At 43.9% G+C, this 17,301-nt stretch overlaps 2 protein-coding genes across 15 annotated transcripts in view; both read left to right on the top strand.

Annotated features, from left to right (window-relative positions):
- Positions 1–13,634, top strand: part of ABHD13 (abhydrolase domain containing 13) — a 341,021-nt gene extending 327,387 nt beyond the window's left edge. For 13 of the 14 annotated variants that reach the window (XM_033948432.1, XM_033948424.1, XM_033948427.1 and 10 more), the window contains one exon: positions 11,027–13,634. In XM_033948432.1, the coding sequence (XP_033804323.1) occupies positions 11,060–12,073 (1,014 nt within the window). In that variant the 5' untranslated portion in view covers positions 11,027–11,059 and the 3' untranslated portion in view covers positions 12,074–13,634. Of the gene's footprint in view, positions 1–7,061; positions 10,665–11,026 lie in introns of those variants that run through there. The other variant, XM_033948434.1, reaches the window with a different exon arrangement.
- A 1,120-nt stretch (positions 13,635–14,754) lies between these two features.
- Positions 14,755–17,301, top strand: part of SLC10A2 (solute carrier family 10 member 2) — a 502,525-nt gene continuing 499,978 nt past the window's right edge. Inside the window, exon 1 of the mRNA XM_033948187.1 lies at positions 14,755–15,300. The gene's annotated coding sequence lies outside the window, so the exon portion shown is untranslated. The remainder of the gene's footprint in view (positions 15,301–17,301) is intronic.

The following is a 17,301-nucleotide window of genomic DNA, read 5'->3' on the forward strand; positions in this document are numbered from 1 at the left end:
TCATTGTAGAGTTTCCTTTCAAATGAAAGAGACTCGACTCATGCGCATTTATATTATGTAGGTATTTAAACTTCTCTATCTATCTATCCCCTCTCCCGCCTTTTCTCCAAAGTATACAGATTGAGACCTTTAAGTCTGTCCTCATACGCCTTATCACAAAGACCACATACCATTTTATTAGCCTTCCTCTGGACCGACTCCATCCTTTTTATAAAATTTTGAAGGTGCGGCCTCTAGAATTGTACACAATATTCTAAATGAGGTTTCACCAGAGTCGTATACAGAGGCATCAATACCTCTTTTTTTCCTACTGGCCATACCTCACCTTATGCAACCTAGCATCCTTCTAGCTTTCGCTGTCACCTTTTCAACCTGTTTGGCCACCTTAAGATCATCACATACAATCACACCCAAGTCCCGCTTTTCTGTCGTGCACATAAGTTCTTCACTCCCTAAACTGTACCGCTCCCTCTGGTTTTTCCAGCCCAAATGCATGACCTTGCATTTCTTAGAATTCAATTTTAGCTGCCAAATTTCAGACCATTCTTCAAGCTTTGCCAAGTCTTTCTTCATGTTATTCACACCATCCAGCGTGTCTACTCTATTGCAGATTTTGGTATCATCCGCTAAGAGGCAAATCATACCCGACAACTCTTCAGTAATATCATTTATAAAAATGTTAAAAAGAACAGGCCCAAGAACAGAACCTTGAGGCACACCACTGATAACATCCCTTTCCTCCATTGAACACTACCTTCTGTCGCCTTCCACTCAACCAATTCCTGACCCAGCCCATCACTATGGGCACTCAGTTTATTTCTCAGATGTCTGTGTGGAACACTGTCAAAGGCCTTGCTAAAATCTAAATACACTACATCTTACACACATCCTCTATCCAGTTCTCTGGTCACCCAGTCAAAGAAATTGATCAGATTTGTCTGACAAGACCAGTGTTCCCTCTAAGCTGCGCTGGCGTGCGCTGGCGCACAAAATATTAGGTCGCAGCGCACAAGTTTCTCGTCACAGCGCAGGACCGGCAAGATTGACTAATTTGAACTTCCTGCCGGTCCGCGCAGGACCGGCAAGATCAGCATCGGAAGCGTGCGCTGGGCCGGAGAGATCTTGGGGAGCCTCCGACAGTGGCTTTCTCCCCTCTCTGCAGCTCTCCTTTACTTCCCAGCACAGCGATTCACGAAGGCAGCCTCGGGGCTTTTGCTGAGCGCGGCTGCCTCTGATGATGCAACTTCCCTCTTTCCTCCAGAGGCGGCGCGACACAACAAATGACCCGAGGCTGCCTTCGTGAATCGCTGCGCTGGGAAGTAAGAAGAGCTGCTGGGAGGGGAGAAAACCACTATCAGTCTGGGAAGCTGCTGGGCAAGGAAAAAAAAGGGACAGCTGCTACTGAGAGGGAGACGGAGAGATGGCTGCTGGGAGGGGAGGAAGGGAAGAGAGTTACTGCTGGGACAGGAGGCTGGGAGAGAAAGAAAGAAAGGGGGCAGGCAGGGGAAAAAGAAGGAAGAAGAGAAACAGAAAAAAAGAAAGAAAGGTCAGGGAAGAGAGGAAGAAAAAATTGGGGGAGGGAATGAGGTGTGGAGGAGAGAAAGCATACAGGCTGATAGAGGGAAGAAAGATTGGATGCACAGTCAGAAGAAGAAAGTGCAACCAGAATCACCAGACAAGGTAGGAAAAATGATTTTATTTTAAATTTAGCAAAGTGGAGGCATTATTACCACAGTTTTCAAAGGAATTTGCCCAAATAACTTAATAGTTAACTGGGTAAATTCCCAGAGATGAAAACTTCCCTTCACTTACTATGCACAGTTCTGAATTTATATCTGCTGTCTATATTTTACAATATGGTCCCCCTTTTACTAAACCGCAATAGTGGTTTTTAGCGCAGGGAGCCTATGAGCGTCAAGAGCAGTGCTGGGCATTCAGCGCAGCTCCCTGCGCTAAAAACTGCTATTGTGGTTTAATAAAAAGGATGGAGGGTATATTTGTCTATTTTTGTATGCTATAAAAACCAAATACAGAGAGAGACTGAGAGCTGTTGACGAAGAGCTACGTGTGTGTCTTTCTTCCATTCCAGCCAGAATATCAGCTTTGTGTTCAGCCAAACAGGCCCAGGTTTCACACTGAATAAAGTATTTTATAATTTTTATAATTTTTATTTCATAATAAAGTAATTATAAAATACTTTCTTTGTGTTTATTTGATTCCTATTCAAGAGAATTACTTTATATATAGTCAATATAGGCAGAGAGTTAAATTTTTTAACATTTTCTAATGGTGGTGTGCCTCGTGATTTTTTTCATGAAACAAGTGTGCCTTTGCCCAAAAAAGGTTGAAAAACACTGGTCTAGAAATTGAAAGCATCAAACGCTATTGTCTTCTGGACTGTTTTTAATTTACAGTTTACACATATGGATGTAACAGACATAACTACATTTGTTGTAAAACATTTATTAAGATATCATTTCATCCCTACAATTTCTGTGTTCTTAAAAATATTATTTAACGTTATTTAATTTAGCGTGTAGGCCTAAAATTCCTTTGAATACCTCGTCCTCATGTATCAGCAACTTTGACAACATATTTATTTGGCTCATAACTTGCTGGCGCCCGATATTTTTAGCTCACAGTGAAAAAAGTTTGCTCACAACACCCGCCCGCTTAGAGGGAACACTGCCTACCTCTAGTGAATGCATATTGCCTCCAGTCCTGTAATCTACAGGATTCCAGAAACTTGACCAATCTCTGTTTTAAAAGCGTTTCCATTAATTTGCTTACCACAGAAGACAGACTTACCAGCCTGTAATTCCCTACTTCTTCCTTACTTCCACTTTTGTGGAGAATGACCATATCTACCCTTCTCCAGTCCTCCGGTACCACTCCCGACTCTAGAGACTCATTGAAAAGATCAGTCGGCAGAGCTACCAGAACTTCCCTAAGTTCCCTCGTATGTACACCATCCAGCCCCATCGCTTTATCTACCTTTATTTTAGCTAGTTCCTCACAAACACAACCCTCTGAAAATCAATCAGGGTCTATTACATCTCCATCCCTATTCATGTTTGTCTTCTGCTGTCCCATTCTCGGCATTTCACCCATGAACACAGAACAGAAATACTTGTTAAGCAATTCGGACTTTTCTTTATCAGCTTCTACATATTCCTCCCCTTCACATTTGAGTCTCACAATGCCACTTTTGCACTTCTTCCAGTCACTAATATATCTAAAAAATGTCTTGTCTCCCCGTTTTACTATTTCAGCTATTTTGCATCTTTGCTGTCTTGACTACATGACCAGCCCTCTCTTAACTTTTCCAGATATTTTTGCCTGTCTTCCTCTTTCTGTGATCTTTTGTAGTTTATGAAAGCTAACCTCTTATTCCTTTACCTTCTCAGCTACATTTGAGAACCAAAGCGGCCTTCTTTTCCTTGTACCTTTACTTGCCTCACAAAAAGGTTTGTCACCCTTACAATTGCTCCTTTCAGTTTTGCCCACCGCATTTCCACTCCTTCCAGACATTTCCACCCACACAATTCCTTGACATAAGCCCCCATGTGAACAAAGTTAATTTTAAAAAAAAAAAAAGTCTAGAACCCTTGCTTTTGAATGAACTCTCTTTATACCTATCTTAATATTAAACCGTACCATCCATTGACCACTGTAACATCAGAAACACTTTCCCCATTTGTAAGCACTAATTCCAGTATGAGAGATATACTAAGATGAAGATATACTAAGATAGATAGGCAAATGGCTGGAAAACAGATTGCAGAGGGTGGGCATAAATGGGAAGTTCTCGGACTGGGAAAAGATGATGAGCGGTGTACCCCAGGGTTCGGTCCTTGGGCCCATCTTGTTCAATATCTTCATAAACGACCCTGGAAGAAGAAACAACAAGTAATTTTAATTAAGTTTGCAGACGACACAAAACTATGTAGGGCAGTTGGATCACAAAAGGACAGAGAAGAACTCCAGAGAGATTTGAACCAGCTAGAGAAATGGGCAGAAAAATGGCAGATGAAGTTTAACATAGACAAATACAAAGTGATGCACCTGGGTAAGAAAAACAAGGAACATGAATATAAAATGTTAGGTGTAACATTGGGCAAGAGCGAACAAGAAAGGGACTGGGGGTACTGATAGACAGGACCCTGAAGCATCAGCACAATGCGCAGCGGCAGCAAAGAAAGCAAACAGGATGTTGGGCATGATAAAGAAGGGGATCACGAGTAGATTGGAGGACATCATAATGCCGCTTTACAGAGCAATGGTCAGACCACACTTGGAATACTGTGTCCAACACTGGTCTCCCTACCTAAAGAAGGATATAACCCTGCTGGAGAGGGTGCAGAGACGAGCCACGAAGCTAGTTAAAGGTATCAAGAACTTGAGCTACAAAGAACGCCTCGGAAAACTGGGATTGTTCACCCTCGAGAAGAGAAGACTGCGAGGGGATATGATAGAGACTTTTAAAATACTAAAAGGATTCGACAAAATAGAGCAAGAAACATCGTTATTCACATTGTCCAATGTGACTCAGACAAGAGGTCATGGATTGAAGCTGAGGGGCACCAGGCCCAGGACAAATATCAGGAAATTCTGCTTCGCACAACGAGGTGGTGGACGCTTGGAATGCACTCCCGGAGGAGATCGTGATGGAGACCACCATTCCGTGATTCAAGGGCAAGTTGGATGCACACCTTCTCGCAAATCACATTGAGGGATACGAGTAAACAAGGTTTCCTCAACAGGAAAACACCTGGCTTGGCCTCTGCGGGTGCGGGTCGCCGGACTGGATGGACCTAGGGTCTGATCCGGCGAAGCCATTTCTTATGTTCTTATGTTCTTATGACCCCCATCCCACGTGGGTCTCTATTACCAACTGCTGAGGACAGTTCTCCTTGTAGAGAATCCAGAATCTCCCTACTTCTAGAAGACCCTGCAATAGGGATACTCCAATCAACATCCGGCCATGTTAAAATCAACTCTTAGCAAGACTTCCCCTTTTTATATATATATTCTGAATGTCTACTATTAAATCTCTATCTACTTCTTTCTGTGAAGGAGGCCTGTATATCACACCAATGTAAATATATTCACCATTCCCTCTTTCCAAATTGATCCACAGTGCCTCAACTTTGCCCTGCAGATCGTCCAATTGCGTGGCTTTAATATGATCTTAAACATATAACGCTACTCCCCCTCCTTTTCTTCCTAACCTGTCTTTCCTGAACAGCTTATAGCCTGGTATAACTACATCCCAGTCATGGTTCTCTGTGAACCACATCTCTGTGATCGCCACTATATCCAACCCCTCTTCTTTCATCACAGCTTCTAGATCCAGAATCTATTTTCCCATACTTCTAGGATTAGTGTACTGTATACTGCTTTCCAGACAAGATTGTTGAGACTTCAAGATGGTGTAACAAGATTGTTGAGACTGCAAGAAGGTGTTCTTTTCAGGTTTTGCATTTCAAATGTACTTTTTATTAGGATCTGTATTTTAAATGTATTTTTATCTGATGATGTATTTAATGATGTAGTAACTATGGTAGTTGTGCTTTTTGAAATTGTATTACTAACTGAAATGTTGTGAACTGTCTAGAACTGTTGACGGGGCGGTATATAAGAAAATAAATTATTATTATTGCCCACTATTCCCATCCAGGTGAGGCTTATACTCAACTGGGAGCTTTGATCACCCTGCCTCATCACTTCTAGTTTAAAGCCCTCTTCAGTAGATTAGCCAGCCTGCCGGCAAAGACACTTCTTCCCTTCTTTGATAGATGTACATCATCCCTGCTCAGCAGCCCTTGGAAAATCATCCCATGGTCCAAGGAAGCCAAAACGCTCTCGACAGCACCATCCACATAGCCATGCATTCATCTCCAGAATGCGAGCTTCTCTTCCCTGGTGTTTACCCTCGACAGGGAGGATGGAAGAGAATACCACCTGTGCACCTGACTGCTTCAGCTTCTCTCCAAGATCCATAAAGTCACTTTTGACACGTTCGCAGGGGTACCTGGCAGTATCGTTAGTGCCAATGTGGATGAGCAGCATCGGATATTAGTCATCAGGCTTGATGAGTCTCGGTAAGCTCTCTGTAACATCTTGTATTTTGGCACCAGGTAGACAGCATACCTCTCGTGACATCATGTCTGATCTGCAGATGGATGCTTCTATACTCCTTAGAAGGGAATCGCCAACTACCACTACCTCTACGCCCTCCTAGTGGTCATGGATCCAGTCATTTTGGGGATCTCAAGCTTTGGTCCTTCCTCTCCTTCGGATGCTCTTATCTCCTTCACTTCCAGGACAGCATACGGTTCTCTCAGTTAAAGGGCAGGGGGAGCAACCCGAGCGTTGATTCCTCGGTGGCTCAAGTGATGCGCACATTTCTCTTCCAAATGATGGATGTGTCATCCTGCAGAATGCTCAGGACCATTGGCTGGATTTTGTCCTCAACCGCCTTTTTTGATCTGGCGGCAGAAGGCTTTCGGGTAGCTGCGCCTCTTCTTTTGTGGCTAGAGCTTAAGCTTTGCATGGTCCTGACACTGTAGTGCTCCAGGATCTCCCCCTTCTTAATTTTCAGGGGTGAATTTACTGTGGTGGATGCCTTGTATGACATTTTCAAGGTATATAGCCAGCTATCAGCCTAGTCTATTTCTTTGTGCATTGGATGTTATGATTGGACTCATCCTCCAAGGCGACTCTGAGTAAGTTGCTTTTCGGTAAAGGTCCGCATGACCTTATATAGTAACGTAGTAGGTGATGGCAGATAAAAGACCCAAATGGTCCATCCAGTCTGCCAATCTGATTCAATTTAAATTTTTTTTTTCTTCTTCTTTAGCTATTTACTGGATAAGAATCCAAATCTCTGCCCGGTACTATGCTTAGGTTCCAAAACTCACTCCAGCCCATCTACACCATGGCAGCCATTGAAGCACTCCCCAGCCCATCCTCAACCAAATGGCCATATACAGACACAGACCCATGCAAGTCTGCCCAGTACTGGCCTTAGTACTTCAATATTTGCTATTATTTTCTGATTTCTAGATTCTCTGTGTTCATCCCACCGTTTTTTTGAACTCCTGTGTTCATCTCACGCAAAGTGTGCTGGACCGTAAGCCTAAGGCATTGCCAGATAGCAGACTCCAGTCTCCCAAGGGTTCAGGGCACCCATAACTTTCATCCTCCACAGTGCTTGCAACCATTCTGAGGGGGCTTCTCGTAGTACGTGCTCTTTCCAGACAGCAAGGCCAGGGTTCAAGAGTTCTTGATACCAGCTGGCATCTGGGAGCTGTCTGGCAACAGCCTCCAAGAAACAATTCTGATGCCAGGCCTTTGACTGCTACTCCGCAGATTGTACGGCAGCTCTTGGCCTTCCTTGCGGAAAGGAGGGCCATCCACCGGACCATTGGGTCTTGGAGGTTCTTCGGGATGGCTACAATATTGGAGTTCCATTGTCCTTTCACAGAGATTTTCTTGGACTCTCCTGCAGGCCGTCTGGAAAAGGTGATCAAAGTGGTAGCCAGGGTGAAAAGGTTGCTGACCTTGCAGCCATCGAACCTGCTCTGGAGCAAGACTTGGGCTTCGGCAGATACTCTATATACTTTATCATTCTAAAGAAAGGTGCCGCAGACTGGAAGCCTATTCTGGACCTGAAGGCAGTCAATGCTGCCATGAAAGTCCTGCAATTCTAGATAGAAACGGAGCGTTCAGTGATGGCATCAGTGGCTCTAGGGGAGTTTCTGGTATCTAGATTTGATGGAGGCATACCTCCACATCCCAATCTTTTCAGAACATTGGAAATTCTTGTGATTCCATATCCTTCAGAGGCACTATCAGTTTGCAGCACTCCTTTTCAGGTTGGTGACCATGCCAGAACATTCAACAAGGTGATGGTCATGGTAGCTGCCCATCTGCGCTCCCTGAGTGTCCTTGTCCAGGCTCACAATCTATCTAATGTACCTGGGGCAATGGGGGAATTAAGTGACTTGCGCAGGGTCACAAGGAGTAGCATAGGTTTGAATCCACAACCCCACGCTAACCACTTCACCATACTCACTTCAGTATGGGAATGAACAAGGTGTTCCTGCCTTTGGCACACAAGGTGAAGCTTCGGGGTGTCAGAGTTGCTGATTTCTCCAGCTCCCACAGCAAGGCAATATCTTCAGTTCTTGGGGTCCATAATATCAACAATTGATGTGATTCCTTGGGCCAGGGCCCACCTGTGCCCATTACAGAACACACAAATTTCACGCTGGCATACACAGAGGGACCCGCTACACATGTGCCTACCCTGGACACTGGAGGCTCGGGTCTGGTGGTTGTGTTCCCGAATGCTGGCTCTGACTGGGTCTCTGACTGGGTGATCCTGATGATAGATGCCAGCCTTTTCAGGTGGGGAGCGGTGTGTCACTGTAGTCCAGTGCAGGGGCAGTGGTCTCAGACTGAGCGGATATGGTCCATCAGTCATCTGGAGCTGTGGGCAATTTGCCTGGCTCTGCTTCATTTCGCACAATGTCTTCAGAGGCGAGCAGTGCAGATCTCCTCCAACAATGCCACGATGGTGAATTACAATCGTTGTACCAAAAGTGCCTCCCTGAGAATGGAGGTCCAACTGCTGTTTTGTTGGTGATCTCTGTGGCTCAGCGTGGACAACATCCAACTGGACTATCTTAGCTGACAGACTCTGGATCCCAGGAATTGGTCCCTATCCCTGAGAATATTTGACTATATCATAGACTGGTGTGGTCTCCCAACATTCGATCTCATGGCGTCCGCGATCAACAGGAAAGCAGATCGTTTATTCAGCCACTGGCACAAAAGGGGCCATGAAGGCTTGGATGTGCTGGTGCAGCCCTGGCCACAGGAAGGTCTTCTGTATGTCTTCCCTCCCTGGCCCCTGATCGGCCGCCTGTTGAGGCGGATTGCGTCTCACACGTGCTGGGTGATTCTCATTGCACCCGATTGGCCGAGACCCCCATGGTGCGCTGACCTGGTTCATCTCCAACAAGGTCTGGGACTCAAGCTTCCTTGTCACCCTTGTCAGCTCATGCAGTGTATGATTACGCTCCAGGATTTGGGCTGCTTTGGTCTTATAGCCTGGCTCTTGAGCACAAGGTCTTAGTAAAGACCACTCGTCAGCAGTGATTTCTACCCTTCTCTGCAGCAAACGGAAGTCCATGCTAACGGCTTACGTGAAGGCGTGGAGATGTTATTAGGCCTGAGGCGTGCAAAGACAGGAGGATCCTTTGGTTCTGTCTATTCCCAGAATTCTGGAGTTTCTTCAGGACGGGTTAGGGAAAGGGCTAGCGATAGCTGCCCTTAGGATCCAGCTGGCTGGTCTCTCCTGTCTCAGACCTTGGCTTCTCATATGGATGTCATCTATTGGCGCACTCTGGCTACAGCCTCCACATGGGACGCCTTGTCCAATGTGGAATTTTAATCTAGTTTTCCAATCTCTGGCTCGACTGCCATATAAGCTGATGGAGCATGCTTCTCTTATGGATCTGACCATCAAGACTGTTTTCCTGGTGGCCGTTACTTTGGCCCACAGGGTTTCTGAGATTCAGGCTCTGTCTTCCGTTTCTGTGAATTAAGGACTCTGGTGCGCACGGTTCCATCCTTCCTGCCTAAAGTAGTTTCAGCATTTCACTTTAACCAAGAGGTTAAACTCCCAACTTTTGTGCCCTCTGGTTCGAGAGAGCAGGATCAGGTTCTATGGTCCCTGGATGTGCGCAGGACTCTATTGCAATATCTGGAGGTCACGAATGAGTTCTGGATCTCTGACCATCTGTTCGTCCTAGTAGGTCCTAATTGCTGGGGTCAGCTGGCCTTCAAAGCAACCTTCTCCAGATGGATTTGCATGGCCATTTCGTCTTCCTACATTGCAGCGGGGAAGAAATCCCCTCTCTTGGTGAGGGCTTTTTCAACCAGAGGTGTTTCCTCTTCTTGAATGGAATCATCAGTGATCTCTTTGGAGGAGATCTGTAGGGCGGCTACCTGGTCATTGCATACCTTCACCAGGTTTTACGGGATTGAAGTGGCCAAGCTGGATTCTGCTTTTGGTTCCTCCATTTTGGTGGTTGGCTCATCAGCCCCATCCTAGTTTTTGGGACCACTCTGTTATGTCCCACTTTTCCAGGAATAGAGTGGTATTGTGTAAGAATGAAAGATTAGGTTCTTATCTCTGTTAATCTTCTGTCACTCTATTCCTGAAACCCACCCTGGAACCTGCTGATTCACCGATCGTCAACCTTGACAAGTACTGGTAAGCTGAATTGCTATCCTTTCTGACCAGCCCTTTGAAGATTACCACCTGATTTTGCACTTTCCTTGGGGTTTCTAGTCCTAGCACCCCCTTTCATAGGTGGCGGCTATTGGTTTTTGCCTGTTTGCGATTGTTCATGATCGTTTAATGTTCATGTTCTGATACTAATATGCCAGCGAATTTCTTCGTTTCCCTCTTTTTGTTGTTTTCCTTACAAATTTTGCAGTCTGCTTTTCTGTTAAACTGATTCTCTGGGAGACGGTGCTGAAGACTCTGAATATTTATGTCTCCCTATAAGCTTGTCTGGGGAGAATAGGTTCACAGCCCACTTGTCCAGGAACAGAATGTGGATTTACAAAAAAGAAGATTAGCAGAGGTAAGAACCTAATCTTTCGTTACGGGCATAAATAGAGAAAATGAATTGTAGAATTGGATAGAGGAGCTTACATTTTTGGAACTTTGATTTAAGACATTTTCATTTATGAACTTAAGCTCTTATGTTTCACTGAAAACCCATCTAAAACTAGGCACTGACCAGTTTTTGTGCTTTTTCAGACTTTAGGTAATTACTGTCATTCTAGAGCACTGACGGGTTCTGTTTCAGACATCTTTCAGTCGTTTAACAAAGGGTTCTGGTTTATCTAGATAGGTTTACTGAGAAAGAGAGAGTAAAGAAAATATATTTTTTAAAGTCTGGATTCTTATTCTAATGTGTTTATCCTTTATGCTTTTTTACAGGATACTTAAAAGACATAGGTTTGGACAGCTACAATGGAAAAATCATGGAAATTTTGGACCTTTGCAGAAAAGTGGTTGTTAATCTTGGCTTCTTGGTCCTGGGCTCTTTGCCATATTTCTCTTTTACCTTTGATATTAACTTTCAGTATATATGGAGGCATAATCTTGCTTACCTTGATATTTGTATCAGTAACAGGCATACTTTATAAATGCCAAGATGTCTTACTTTATTATCCTGAACAGCCATCTTCTTCACGTCTCTACGTCCCTATGCCTACTGGTATACCCTATGAAAATATCTTCATTAGAACTAAAGATGGGGTTTTAGTCAATCTTATTCTGTTGAGATACACGGGAAACAATGCAGCCTATTTGCCAACTGTCATATATTTTCATGGAAATGCAGGCAATATTGGTCATAGGTTACCAAATGCCTTGCTAATGCTAGTTAATCTTAAAGTAAATTTGCTTCTGGTTGATTATAGAGGGTATGGAAAAAGTGAAGGAAAAGCTAGTGAAGCAGGCATTTATTTAGATTCTGAAGCTGTGCTTGACTATGTGATAACTAGGCCTGACCTTGATAATACTAAAATAATCTTATTTGGCCGTTCTTTAGGGGGTGCAGTGGCCATTCAGTTAGCTTCTAGAAATCCCCATAGAATTTCTGCTATAGTTATGGAGAACACATTTCTTAGTATCCCACATATGGCAAGTACATTGTTTTCTTTCTTCCCGATGAGATATCTTCCATTGTGGTGCTACAAAAATAAGTTCCTGTCATACAGAAAAATCTCTCAGTGTAGAATGCCTTCCCTCTTCATCTCTGGGCTGTCTGACCAGTTAATTCCTCCAGTAATGATGAAGCAACTTTATGAACTTTCCCCATCTCGGACTAAAAGACTGGCAGTTTTCCCTGATGGTACCCATAATGATACTTGGCAGTGTCAGGGTTATTTCACTGCACTTGAACAGTTCATCAAAGAAGTAATAAAGAATCATTGTACTGAAGAAATAGCAAACACATCTTCAAATGTAACAATAATATAGAAATCATTTTTTCTGTCATTGTATTGTACATTCCTTTATGACAAGTGACCATTTTTTTAAAAATGTGTGTTCTGCATAAACAGCATGAAATAAGTTATAAAGTTTGATTGTATGAATGTGAACCAATGAGGCTTGCTGGGGACCATCAGAGCTTGCAGCCCATCACCCTCTGCGAAACCCATAGTCTCAGAAACTGCAAGCATAGGCTGACCATTTCGAAAGTCATTTTAAAAATGACTTCTTGTGGTAATATGAAAGAGGAACCATAGTAAGACAGAACCACACCATGGTTACAGACAATGAAAAATAACATTTATTAAAGCTGTCAGTCAGGGCCCTGTTCCACTCACAGGTAGGAGAAACAAAAACAGCATAAAACTAGATTGTAATGCAACCAAGTCCTTGTATGACTTTCTCCTGCAGTGCCACTGTGTACTTTTTTGTCTCTCAGCACAGTAGAACAATGTGCATGTCTCTAGCCTGGTTCCTCAAGTACTTGGATCAAAATACAAAATCTGTAAGGTTCTAAGTGAGGCTTGGCCTATCTGACTATAGTAGAGGCCTATGCCTTGGGCATTTGTAATCATAGTTTCATAGTTTATTTAAAATTTGATTATACACCTATCAAAATTCTAGGCGAGAGTACAATATTAATAAAAATAAGAGATACAATAATTTAAAACAAAGACATCTGCAGACTAAGGATAAACCATACTGATTATACGTGGGAAGAGGGGAGGAACTACAAGAAAGTCAAGCAAGAAAACGTAAAAGGAACAAACACAAGAAATGGGAAGACACATATGCTATTGTATTTCTTTTAAAAGAAGAGAAACTAAAGGGCGAGAAGCGCATTCAGAAAGGGTACCTGGTGTTCCTAGGCATCTTTAAACAAAAAAGGGTACCTAGTGTTCATAGGCATCTTTGAACAAAAAACATTTTAAAGCGCCTTTGAATTTCTCTATGTTAGTTTCTGATCTAATATGTAAAGATAAAGAATTCCAAATTGTGGGAGCAGAAAATACTGTTGTACGGCGAGTGCCGATTATTTTCAATGAGGGTACAAAAAAGAGATGTTGGTATGAGGTCATGTTAACCTGGTTGTGCCCCTAGCTTGTATACTTCCTAGTTCCTGCTCTTTTGGCTCCACCCCTCCCATGTCACTTTTCTGATTGGCAGGAGTATGGATCATAAGGTGGTTCTGACACTGTGAGGGAGTATCCTTGAGAGAAAGGGCAACATCCCATAGACTCTCGCTCTGCTCAATAAGTCTGGCAAGTTTAGGTTCCCAAGTCAGTGCAAATCTAGTAATATATCCTCTGCAAGAGGAACTTTGTGAAAAAGGGAGAAAAAAAAAATCATTATTTCCAGCATGTATGCTTACCCAAACTGTATCTGAATACAGTAACAAGAGAAAGTAGAATTCAGATGTTTTCCATTTTGTATTTAGTTATAAAACTATAGGGTAAAATAGTGTAGGCATTTTACCAGGCCTGATGCACAATCCAGAATAAAAAAAAAAAAGCAGATTGATGTTACTGAATATGAGGATTATATGCCCTGAAAAATTACAATAAAGAGCAGTAAATTATAGTCTTCATTTAATTGTAATATACTATCATTTCCCTTTTAACATTATAAGCTATGCAGTACTTTTGCTTGAAAAATAATCACAAATTCCTCTCTCACAGAATCTAGCTTCTGCACACCACAAGCTTGATTAAAGTGCTGTAATCTGCATTATATCCAAGAGAGCTTTTAGTTCTGTTTTTAATGTGTTTTTTTTTTGTTTTGTTTTTAATCTGTGTATATTGATTTGTGATCTGCCTAGAAATTTGGATAGTGCTAAATAGAAATATTTTGAAATAAATAAAAATTAGCATCCTGTTTGATGTCTTGATTTCAACTGCTCTTAAAAATTGGAACGATAATTCCTCTCTCAATGTTCATTACTGGTGGCATTCTGTCATGCAAATACATAGGATTGAAATGTCCATAGAAGATAAATTAGGGTCCAATATTCATACAAGCAAACTTTGGTCCACTCTTGAAAAATATTTTTAAAATGTTTTGTAATTAATAACAGTTAACCTGTAATTCTTCCATCACTGAGTACCTTATCCGTGTTTATCTCTGGATAATCTTGGTTCAATTTATCTGAATCAATACTCTACAGTAGAATAACAATCATTTCCAGTGACATAGGTAAGACATTCTAGACCAGTGGTTCTCAACCCTGTCCTTGGGATCCCCCAGCCAGTCGGGTTTTCAAGATATCCCTAATGAATATGCATGAAAGAGATTTGCATACCTGTCGCTTCTATTATATGCAAATCTCTCTCATGCATATTCATTAAGGATATTTTGAAAACCCGATTGGCTGGGGGGGTCCCCAGGACAGGGTTGAGAACCACTGTTCTAGACCATAGGGTTATTTCCCTTTACCCACATGGACTGCAGAAGAGAACCATTCCAGGTTTTCCACTCCGCCTCTAGAGCAGTGGTTCCCAACCCTGTCCTGGAGGAACACCAGGCCAATTGGGTTTTCAGGCTAGCCCTAATGAATATGCATGAAGCAAATTTGCATGCCTATCACTTCCATCATATGCAAATCTCTCTCATGCATATTCATTAGGGCTAGCCTGAAAACCCGATTGGCCTGGTGTTCCTCCAGGACAGGGTTGGGAATCACTGCTCTAGAGTACTTCACAAGCTAGGCTCCTCCCATCAGTCTTTCTCTTCTGCATGCATGGCTGCAGGTGTTAGAGTTCTGCTCTCCCACATTTATTATTTTTAATTCGGTTAAGTTTAATTCCCTTTTGCGGTTCTTTCACGTTTCAAGCAACTTTAACAGGCTGTCTGCTTGAGAATTTACAGACTTTGGTCTATAGCTTACAGGCCAATCTCTTCGGTGTATCAGTTAGCCAGTCTGCTTAGTCTTCTTTTAAGTTCAGGGCCATCCCTGACCTAGTCTCCCTGTTAAGCAGGGGGGTCAAGCGCAGACTGTGTAGCATGCTTAGGGGGCTCATCAATGTTCCATTGCGTGCTGGCTGTGTTTTCGCACCTCCACCCGTCCAGATGCGCATCCAGTGGTCCGCAGGGGTGGAGGCATAGTCAGACAGGAGTGTTTGACTAGCAGCCCGAAGATCATCTTGAAAGATGGATTTCCAGCAGTGTGGCCATTGAAAAGGCTGGGATCAGCTGCAGTCTGTTGTGTCCAGTAACCTGTGAGTACAGTGATGACAAGCTCCAAAATCGATCTGTTAAAAGTTAATTTTGAGGGGTTTTGAAGGTTTCCTAGTGCTCTTCTATGTTCCCCCACCTGAAATTTATTATTTTTGTAATTTTTCAAGTTTCAGAAACGTAGTTTGTGGCGCAGTTTTGAAGTAAATTTGGGTCTGTCGGCCATTTTGAATTTTTAATGAGCTTTTTTCAACTTTTCCCTACTTCTATAAAATTCAAAATGTTGCCAGGAAAAATGCTGGAATGCACACCTTAGGGACTCCTTGAGTGGATTCAAACCTAGTTTGGGAAAAATTGCCGCATTTAGAGCATCCTGCGCCACGTGCCATGTGGTGCAGTCGGGGGGAGGGTGGAGCGGTAAATACTAGTGCTGCCCAATTCTAGGAAAAAAATTTGATTCGATTCAGCCTATTGAATCAATTATTCGATTCGATTTTCCTGCCCAATTGGGTGTTTTTTTCAAACATCCTGGTGGGTTTATTTTATAGCCTCTTCACCCCCTTTGCCCTCTCCTACCCACACTGGCACTGTGGTATAAACAAAATAAAGACTTTTCCTCTCTCTGTTAAATCCTAGCTCACATTGGCGGTCTAACACCAGCTGTGACAGGATATACATTTCAAATCTGACATATTGTAATCACAAAATAAAATTATTTCTTCTACCTTCTGTTGTCTGGTCATTATTCAAATCTTGTTGGTCCTAGGCTCTGGTTGTCTTCTGATAACTCGCTTGCCATGGTCTCCTTATTTCTTCTTTCTCCGTGCTAACCATCCATCTTCCATCTCGGTCCTCCCCTTCCGTTTCCCTTCCCTTCCCCCAGAAGTCTGGCATCTTTCCTTTTTTTTCATCTCCATCCCCCCCACCCCAGATTCTACGAGTTCTCCCTTTCTCTTCCCAACTTCCCTTCTATCCAGTATCTCTATCCCCCCACCCCCTCCACACCATCCCTGGTGTCCAACTTCTCTCCCTTTCTGTTCCTTCCCTCCCTAAATCCCATTGTCCACCATCTCTCTCCCTCTCCTCTGTTTTTAGACTCAGCATTTCTTCCCCACCCCAGTCCAGCATATGCATGTCTCTTTGAACCCCCATTCCCTCTCTCCCTCCATGTACTTCTACATCAGGGCCCTCCCGAAGGCCTGCACCCCCCTGAAGTCATGTCCCCCGAAGGCCTGTCCCCTGTCCTCCCTTGAAGGTCTGCACCCCCCCGAAGGCCTTCCCTCTCCCCCTGAAGGCCTGCTGTTCCTCCTGGCCCCTGTCAGGGGCAGGATCACAGCAGAGGAAACGACAGCTCCAAAAGCTGATGGCACCTGCAAGGATTGCTAGCACCGGCAATCCTCTCTGCAGGCTGCTCCGCTGCTCTAACTAGGTAAATGTAAGAGTGGGAGGCCAGGGGGGAAGCCGGGCACTGCTCCGTCTCTCCCCGATCCAACAGGAGACCTCTGCCTTTGAAAAATCAGCGATTCCTGAGACACACAGCCATTTCTCAGCCCCCACAACGTTACCTGTGGGCTGCTGGGAACACGGAGGCATCCAGAGAGGAGAAGAGCGTGGGAGCACTGCTCTATCTCTCCCCCATCCAACAGGAGACCTCTGCCTTTGAAAAATCAGCGATTCCTGAGGCACACAGCCATTTCTCAGCCCCCACACCGATACCTGCGGGCTGCTGGGAACACGGAGGCATCCAGAGAGGAGAAGAGCATGGGAGCACTGCTCCGTCTCTCCCCAATCCAACAGGAGACCTCTGCCTTTGAAAAATCAGCAATTCCTGAGGCACACAGCCATTTCTCAGCCCCCACACCGATACCTGCGGGCTGCTGGGAACACGGAGGCATCCAGAGAGGAGAAGAGCATGGGAGCACTGCTCCGTCTCTCCCCGATCCAACAGGAGACCTCTGCCTTTGAAAAATCAGCGATTCCTGAGGCACACAGCCATTTCTCAGCCCCCACACCGATACCTGCGGGCTGCTGGGAACACGGAGGCA

Source organism: Geotrypetes seraphini, chromosome 6 (genome assembly GCF_902459505.1).
Source record: "Geotrypetes seraphini chromosome 6, aGeoSer1.1, whole genome shotgun sequence".
In the NCBI taxonomy this organism is placed as follows: domain Eukaryota; kingdom Metazoa; phylum Chordata; class Amphibia; order Gymnophiona; family Dermophiidae; genus Geotrypetes; species Geotrypetes seraphini.